At 37.7% G+C, this 9,780-nt stretch overlaps 1 protein-coding gene across 1 annotated transcript; it reads left to right on the forward strand.

The window, feature by feature from the left end:
- Positions 1-1,266: 1,266 nt before the first annotated feature.
- Positions 1,267-9,780, forward strand: Bap170 (Brahma associated protein 170kD). Its single transcript, XM_075289844.1, has 3 exons — positions 1,267-1,616; positions 1,679-5,939; positions 8,349-9,780. The coding sequence occupies exons 1-3, from the start codon at positions 1,369-1,371 to the stop codon at positions 9,492-9,494; spliced, it is 5,655 nt and encodes a 1,884-aa protein (XP_075145959.1). The 5' UTR covers positions 1,267-1,368; the 3' UTR covers positions 9,495-9,780.

The following is a 9,780-nucleotide window of genomic DNA, read 5'->3' on the forward strand; positions in this document are numbered from 1 at the left end:
ATCGTTGCACTGGTGTTCTATCTAGAACATCATATCAGTGCAAGTCTCGCCGATGTTGCCAGATTGTATTTTGATAAAGTGACGCTTCATCGATTCACAATAGCAATTTATCGTGACTATTTTTTTCGAAAAACATGAAACAAAGTGGTACAGTGTCATAAATAATCGCAGCAGTAAATATTTATTACTAATTGGAGCATTTCATACATTAAAAATGCTAGATTTCACTTTTTTCTGTGATTGTTTTTAAACAGCTGCCCTGCCAACATTTTTTGAATTTGGGGGCGCTTCAGAGAATCCCCACTACGTCGAAAACAGTCGTATAGGATATCCAAAACTCCTCGGAAAAGCGCCGTCACTATTGAGAAGTTGTACCACGCCAAGTTACTACAAAAAAGTATCGCATGAGTGCAATTATTAGGAGCCCTTCTGGATACATTTAGAAGGACGCCAATAAGAGCCCCTTCAAACAATCAGACAAAGTGCATTTTAAGATAGTTATAAAAGAATCCCGTGTGACAGCCCTAGTAGGTTTGGGACGGGATTAATCCCGGGATTTTTGGGATCTCGAAAATCTAATTCCAATTTGTTTAACTGGTGGCTTCTTAGCATAATTTATTAATAAATTGGAGTCTTCATCATGTGCAAGCGGCCTTTAGATTTCACCTTGAGTAATGCATTTTCCAGACTATAAGTTTTTCCGGACGAAATGTCTGTGTTTGTAAAGAATCGTAAAGTGTATCCAATCGATACGACGATTCGTTGAAATAATCGGTAAATGTGTTATTGATCCCACAAACATGCAGCAGTATATATTATGCCTTCGGACTTAACTTATAATGTGGCCAAGATATGGGATATGTTCGACACGAGCATTGTCGTCCAGATAAATTTATAATCTGCACGGCGCATAAGAATGCATTATGTGCAGTCCTGAGTTTATCCGGACGTCAGTGTTCGTGTGAAATATATCTCAGACATTGACCAAAGTATAAGTTATGTTCGAAGACATAATCGATACTGTAGCTTGTTAATGGGATCGATAACACAATTGTCGATATTTAACTTACCTCCGACAATTCGTAGCGTTCGCCCACACTGTAATCCGTCCGGATAAACTTATAGTCTGGACAGCGCATTAACGTCAACAAGAGGCCGTTTGCCGACAATCGCTTGATTGTGTTTGCTCGCAATAAGTTGTGCCATCACTGCTTCGATTTGACAACAAAAATTGATGCTTCAAAAAAAATTCAAAAGCCGGTTCAACAAAAATTGACGGCGGTGGCAGAGACGCGTTGTTATTAATGTATTCATTTTAATCGGAAAATGCCAAATTTCCGCAGGGAGTTTTCTCGTTGATAATAAAATATGTTGATTACTGAGCCGCCAAAAACTAATCATTTGCAAAAAGCCCAACAAATGGACAATATATCAGCGAGTGGTGCTGCTACAGTCGTAAGCCAACAAGCGGCAACAACAACACCACTAAGGTCATCAAGGAATCGAGGAGATAGGCAGACAGATGACAATAACAGCTCCACTAGTAAAGGTAAAAATCCACCAAAGCCTCCAGATGAATTCTATAAGGATTTACAGCAATTTCATGATAAGAGAGGGTAAGTCACTTGAAGGTTAGTTATTTTCTCTTGTGCGTCAATTGAGACTGGTATATTTGCAGAACTACTATTAGGAATATACCACGTATATCTGGACGCGAAGTAAATCTTCATCGCCTATATTGTGTAGTAACCGAGCGGGGAGGCTTTCTAAAAGTTAATGCCAGAGATGACTGGGACACAGTGTTATCTGAGCTGGGTTGGAAGGAGAAAATTGTAAATGGTTCGGCGGGATTGAAATACATTTACCGGCGTTTTTTGGAAAAGTATGAACGCGTTAGTTTCTTTGGCGAAGATCCAGAGAAAATTGATGCCCAAGAGGCTGCTGAAATGGCAGAAATAATGGGTACACCCGGTGGTGGCAGAGGTGGAAGAGGGAATTCTCGATATCCATCTTCACTGTTTGGTAGTGCAGCATCAACAATGAATAACGTAGCGATGACTTACAATCACAAACAACATCACGTTAACATGGACCGAAGGCGACAATTCAAATTGTCCACGGATTTACATAAGCCATCGCCTTATGAAAAGCTGATGTTGTCTCTTCTATCGCCATTACCGAATGAACAGGATTTTGCCATCAATGCTTGCACTTTAATGGCTAATGAAAGCAAGCATACTCTAAAAGTAAATGAATATCCGAAATTATTAGATGCTTTGTTGGCACATACAGGTGTTTTCTCCGACTACACCATGAGGAAGTTATTCCAACATATCTATAGCGGCGTAAGACACCATTCCCTATATGGTTTTTGGTATGATTTGCTAAACGACCAACCTCAAATCTTGGAACTATACACCGATGAGCAAACTTTGATGGATGCTGGTATAATTGATGATTGGGACGACGGCAAACCTGGTGTGGAAGAAGGAATTTGGTATGATTCTAAAGAATACTACTATTTAAATTTGGGTCGTGGCCTTGGTACCCATGACTATGTGGGCCAACGAATATTGCAAGTCGTGGCCATTTTACGAAATCTCAGCTTTATAGGAGAAAATTTACCTGTACTGGTTAAAAACAAAACACTATTACGATTCCTTGTGATGAGTTCGAACATTCGATGGAGCAATGTACACATACAGGCATTGGAAATAACTAGTAACATTGCTGGGGAATTGGAAATTGCAGATCCCACCACGGATGATCTCAGTCGTTGTCTGATGGCAACAATATGTGATGGGATTGAAGGTCCCGATAGGGGTGTCATTATAAACTGTCTTGAAATACTTTACAAACTATGCCAACGGGAAGCTAATGAGGAATATGTTCTCAAGTGTTTAAATTCAAAATTCTATAGTACCATTGCTCTTTTTCTATCCCTTAATGATATCATGCTTTTGCTTTTTACGCTGGAAGCTATATATGCATTGACTTGCATGGGTTCAAAAAGCTGTCAAGCCATGATGCAAATCAGAGGTATATTCGATCAATTGATATCTTTGATTACAGTCGAAGCTCAATCATATGGTCCAGATGGATGCATTTTGATGCGAGTGGTTGAAACAGTTCCCGGAAATATGTTGCCTTTGGTGGCGCAAAATATTGCAAACTTACAAAATGCTGCCGTAATGCACAAATCCAATCCCCATTCCTCTATGATGCATAAGCAGCAGCAGCAGGTAGTCCCCAATCCAAATATAATCCCAGACATGGCGGACAATATAGCTCCATTCCATGCGCCGAATATTGTTGCTGCCACTCCAGTTGAACAAAATCCAACTCAAATGCCTCACAACTTTACCCAAGACGATGACCAATACGCGTTGGCTTGGTTGGGAGCCACATTTGAGCGTGCGTCTCCTGAATGTCATATTGAACAACAAGAATTGTATCGCATGTATTTATCACATTGTCAAAAATCGGGTAAACACTCTGTGGTGAATCATATGCACTTTCCTAAATTGATTCGTTTGATATTTACCTCTGCCGTGGGCCCTGCAATAGTGCGCCGAACAGATGGAACCGAGTTGCCAGGAACTTACTACATTTCACTAAGGATGCGGGCACAACCTTTACCGTTGCAACAAAAATCGAATATTGTCCCATCAGGACCAAGTTCTCCAGTTGTTAAACAAGGTGAGAATTCTCCAGCAAGGAAGCCTAAAAAGAAATTGAAAGTAGAGGCTAACGTGGCTCCAGTTGCTGTGACGGGGAATACTGGCGAATCAATGCCACCCATTATTGCTGAAAGCACCATGAAACCACCAGTAAAAACTATGAGCCCAAACCCTACCACAACAACAACTTTAAATGAACCCGAAATTGGTCCGGAATCTGTCAAACAAACAGATGATGTTCAAATAAAATGTGACGAGAAAATGGATATAGAAGAAGAGTCTGAAGAAATAACAAAGCCCGAAGAATCGCAAATGCAGCCACCTCCACTTTCTCACAGCATCGATACTTCATCTATATCAGAACAGCAAATACAGTCTAACCAACAGGCGAACCAAACATCTCTGATTAAGAGCCTTTTGGCAAATAAAGTGAATCAGAGGCAGCAGAAACAAAAGGATCATACAACAGCAGTGAATGTAAATACCAATGCATCCGTTGGAACTTCTCAGATACCGGTAAGTGCTTCTCCACAGCCGATAAAAGTTGCTAGTACCGCCATTACGGCATTAGTTAATAATCCTCTGATGCAAAATACCCCCGTTAAAGTTGGGCAAACAACTATAAAGCCTTTGAATCCAACCGTGCCGATGGAGAAGAAACCAACTCATATTTCCGAATCGACTCCACCTCCATTGGCTCCACTCAGTGGGGCAAATGTTGCCAAAGATGCCTCGGGAAGGCCTATTCTTTTGGCAAACCAAATGCTTGTTGATATTTTGGATAAGAAAATGATTGAACCACCCATTCCGTCAGCTATGATGCAGAAACGCAAATTGGACGATGTGACATCACAGAACAAGCGCTTGGCAACAGATCCTTCGGGTGACTCTGATCCTCCAGTTACTCCTTCCAAAAATGCCGCTAATTTATATGCTGAAATGGCGGCTTCGATATTAGAAGATGAAGATCTAGAAGAATTGGCAGGGCAACAGACAATTGTAAGCGAAACACACCAGCCACCATCTCTTATTATTCCGGCAGCTAAAATCCAGCCCACAGTCCAAAATGTTCCCCGGCAATTGATGTTTCAAACAAATCAACCTCCTCAACTGAAAGTCAGTAGCCAAACTATAGCCGCACCAGGTCAAACCACACATCAAATTCCCAATGCTATGGCTACTATTAAAACTGACCAAGGTCTACAAACGGTTCCAGTTATATTGCATCAAAAACCCTTGGATGGTACTCAACATAGCCAAACCCATCAGATTATACAGCCTTCTGTTCCTCAGACGCAGACACAATATGTTCTTGCCACAAATCAACAAGGTCAAACCTATTTAGTGGCACAACAATCGCAACCACCACCACCCGTTGTACAGCCTCCACCTCCGCCGACCCAAACCGTTTTGGTTACACAAACGCCCAATCAACAATCGACCGGCGGAAAAACTATAATTATTTTACAACAAAATACAATGCAAAATCCAGCAGGAGGACAAATCATAACTACAGGTGGTCAGCAACAGAAAATGATTATGACAACTCCTCAAGGACAACAGGTTTTGGTGACTCAAAGGCCTCAGACACCGCAAAAGATTTTCATAAATCCTCAAACCGGTACGGCCACACATATACAACACGTACCCGTACAATCCAGACAAATAATACAAACAACTACTGCCCAAGCTCTACCTAGCTCACATCAGGGTTCTCAATTGCAAACAGGACAAATGTCCCCCTCTCTTCTTAATCAGCTAAATCAGATACCAGCTACAGTAAAACTTCATCATCCCGTAGCTCAACAAAATCCAACCCTGGTCTCACAACCAAATACAGTGTCAAGAATGACTATTGGTGGTAAGGGTGTAGCCATAGTCCAAGGAGCAACATCAGCGACCATCCCAATACCAACGACTCCAATACCGCCTTTGCAGCAACACCAATCAATTATTCAGCAGCATATAATATCAGGACCAGCAGAAAAACGTCATGTAATTGTTGGAGGAGGTAGAACTATCGAAATAAAAGAGACACTCATAACTCCAGCCCAGCCAATTTCGCAAGCTCAACAATGCCAATTGAATTCACAGACAATTATTACAACTCAACAACCCACAACGATAATAACTGCAACTTCTTCGGCGGCATCCACTGGAAATATAAACACGTTTAATGTTACAAGTGGAAAGTGTCAAGTAACATCAACTGCGGCGACAATGACATCACAAACACCGACACTAATAGCAGCTGTAAAGGTGTGTCCTTGTTACCATACAGAAAGGGGGAGGGGAGGGCAAAAAGATTATCAGATAAATATTCATATTTATTATTGCTTATATGCATGCTTGCTCTTTGTTTTCCGTTTAGTTATTTCCATGCCATTTATCTAGATTGCAGTGTCACGCAGAGTAATTCAATTACAAAATTTCCGCATATCTTCAACCAAATTTCGTATACAGTGAACTCTCTCAGAGGTGGACATCCACGGTTGCCTAAACTTTAAGGGATTTGTCCAATTTTGAGGGGTTCCACTATACATGCAATGTTGAAGCCCTCTTTATATCAAAACGAAATTTCAAAATTGGCAAAATTGTCTATTTGCTTTGATAGACACATGTGAATGAAATTTATTATTTTAAATTTATTATTTAGTCATATAAAATTTTGGAAAGACCTATTGCAGTCACGTGTCGATTTGTCTACAAATCGATGTTTTAAAACGAAATATACAATCTTTTATGTGATTTGTCGTACTAGGTTAAAGTTAAAAATGTCCCTATTAATGCCCAAATGCGATTCTACTGAAATTGAGATATACACTAATACAAAAAAGTCTCCGTACAGGCACTTTCTTTTTTACAAAAACAATACACTGACTACAATAATAAAAATGCAGAAAAAAGTGAATTACAATTAAAAGTAATGACACTCGATAGCATAATGTTGCGAAAAAAACGAGCAACCCTGTAGCAAAAACGGTTTCCTTCATCAAAAAATCTAAATCCAAGATTACCGGCGGAAATTTAATCTAATAATCTTATATATATGTCTGTTCTGGGTCTCATCGCACTGTACACCACACAATACACATTCTTCACACACGTCAGAACTTTTTTCAGACTTCTGTTCGAAATATGAATTTTATCATAATGGACTGAATATTCTAAGTGGGCCTGAATCTTAATTGGGCTGCCACTTTAGCCTAATCTTTAACCTATTTGCTGACAGAAACTATAAACTGAACCTATTTCATCGGTAGAATTACAGTAGGCTGTGGGAAAAACGATCCCTGCATACATACACTGACTTTAATTTGCAAGTGCAAAATATATAAGAAACAAATTAAGGTTTCAGAATCCGTTATATATTTGGGTTAAAAATCTTCTAACTTTGTATACGATAGCTGCGCACTTGGCCCACACACACAAAAATGTACATTTTCAGGTCTGTGAAGTGCAGTCCAATTTGAAGTATAGTCCAGTACACCTCTTATATGTGTATTTTATTTTTATAGAAAATTTTGTTAAAATTTTATGGCTATAGAAAATTTTGTCAAAATTTTATTGTTACAGAAAATTTTGTCAAAATTTTTTTTACAGAAAGTTTTGTCAAAATTTTATTTCTACAGAAAAATTTGTGAAAGTTTTATTTCTACAGAAAAATTTGTCAAAGTTTTATTGCTACAGAAAAATTTGTCAAAGTTTTATTGCTATAGAAAATTTTTATTTGTATACAAAATTTTGTTAAAAGTTTGGTTTTATAAATTTTTTTATCAAAATTTTATTTCTATGGAAAATTTTGTCAAAATTTTATTTCTATAGAAAATTTTTGTCAAAATTTTATTTCTATAGAAAATTAAAAGAAAATTTTATAGAAAATTTTGTCAAAATTTTATTTCTATATAAAATCTTGTCAAAATTTTATTTTATAGAAAATTTTATTCTATTGAAAATTGCTATAGAAAATGTTATCATAATTTTATTTCTTTAGAAAATTTTGTCAAAATTTTATTGCTATAGAAAATGTTATCAAAATTTTTATTTCTGTAGAAAATTTTGTTAAAATTTTATTTCTATAGAAATTTTTGACAACATTTTATTTTTTGTTAAGTTCCTCTTAGTTTGAGAAAATATTTTGCGAAATCTACCAAAACATCAAGAATTCTACCAATCTACCATTTTTGGTAGAATTCTACCAACTGTGGCATCCGTGATTGCAATCCAAATTATTTTTTTATTTATTTATTTCAAGCATTCGTAATACAAAAACCCATAAAACCAATTATTGTTTTCAATTACTTTTTCTATTTTTACGACGATATAGAGCTTTTTCAAATACTTCTCAAAAACAAAAAAACTATATGAATTGGGATAGAGCAATATTTGTCGAACAACTTTTTTTTATAATTTTTTACCTTTAGCCCAGCAAATTGATATAAAACAAAAATACAAATAGAATTTTGCTAAAGTTAAGCGGAAAACTTGTAACTTGTAGCCCAATTTGTACATATAACTTTAGTTACAAATTGGTAAATCTTTTTTCATTTGTAGTGGCTGCTTTGAAAAACAAAACTTTTGATTTGAATCCTTATAAACAAATAAACATATATTATTTTCCTAACAATAAATTATATAAATTATAATAATTCCAATGTACTTTTACAGACTACCGAATCCGCACCACCTTCCCTGATACAAACTTCAAATCAAAGCAACTTCAAAAAGTGTGGGGTGGCACCATTGCCTACACCGCCAAGTCTTATAAAACCATCGTTACCAACAGTTAAATTGCCTCCTGGTATTGGTAGTGGTCCACCACCATTGGCAGCAGTCAATAGTAGTAGCCCCGCTACACCAGTAGTAGCCAATATTACTAAACCAAATCCTCCAGCTGAAAAAGAAGATAAAAAAGAAGATGCGATGACAAAAATACCACCTGTAACTACTGCAGCACCTGTAGTATCTCAGATAGCCCCAGGTAATAATACGCCAACCACTACTCAGGCACAAGGTACTATCAATACGACATCCAATACAAGTGGTAATAATACACCCACGACATCGTCATCGGTCACAACACCTGCAGCTTCTCTTATGCCGCCACAATCGTCAACACCACCACAACCAGCTATACCTCAACTATCGGCGGCTGATGCTCAATGGCTTTTTATTTGTGACTGGCGCAATTGTCCTCGAAAAATGTTTAAATCTCTTAGTGATTTGCAACATCATGTATGTACCTCTCATGCTCCCGACCACTTGGACCCATCGGCAGAAATATTTTGTCAATGGGGTGTTGGTCCGGGCCTTTGTGATGGTATACCACGTAAACGTTTCTCCCTCATGACCCATCTGATAGATCGCCACTTGACAGTGGAAAGTCTTAGGTCATCTGTTCAACGTAGAATTGCAACTGGAGTCCATAATATTGCACCATCCAAACCACCCGTTACTATTGTACGAAATATTGAATTGTCACAGAGAACGAACACGGCCTCCCCATCACCATCCACATCTTCATCGTCGTCGTCACAGGCTGCAGCTACAACAATGGGCTCTTCAGCATTACAAGCTATTAAACGGCATACTGCTGATTTTATGAACAGCAAGGAATTAATGGACGAAAACGAAGGTCCCGTTACCAAAAGCATTCGCTTAACCGCAGCCCTTATTCTACGTAATCTGGTAGTTTATACCTCAACGGCAAAACGCAATATTCGTCGTTATGAACCTCATCTGGCCAATATTGCTCTTAGTAATGTCGAATCTAGTGGTACTATATCCAATATTCTATACGAGATGAACAATTAAAATCCATAGAGGAAGTGTTGTTTTATGTTTACTATTTTCCCCCTTTAAGCTTAAAATGTATACCGCCACTTATATGGCGCAAATAATCTTTTTTACATTGCATATTTTTGGTAAACCTGTATCTAATTTTGCAAAAACTTACGTATATATTTTTTTACTTACATTTGGATGTATTATTGGTGTTATGATTTACTAGATGCACAACAATATTATTTCGATGTCAGATGCAGTATTTTACAATATTCCTATATCGATTTTACAATAAATCCGATTTATAAAATCACAA

The sequence above is a fragment of the Haematobia irritans genome, chromosome 1 (genome assembly GCF_050003625.1).
Source record: "Haematobia irritans isolate KBUSLIRL chromosome 1, ASM5000362v1, whole genome shotgun sequence".
Classification (NCBI taxonomy): Eukaryota; Metazoa; Arthropoda; class Insecta; order Diptera; family Muscidae; genus Haematobia; species Haematobia irritans.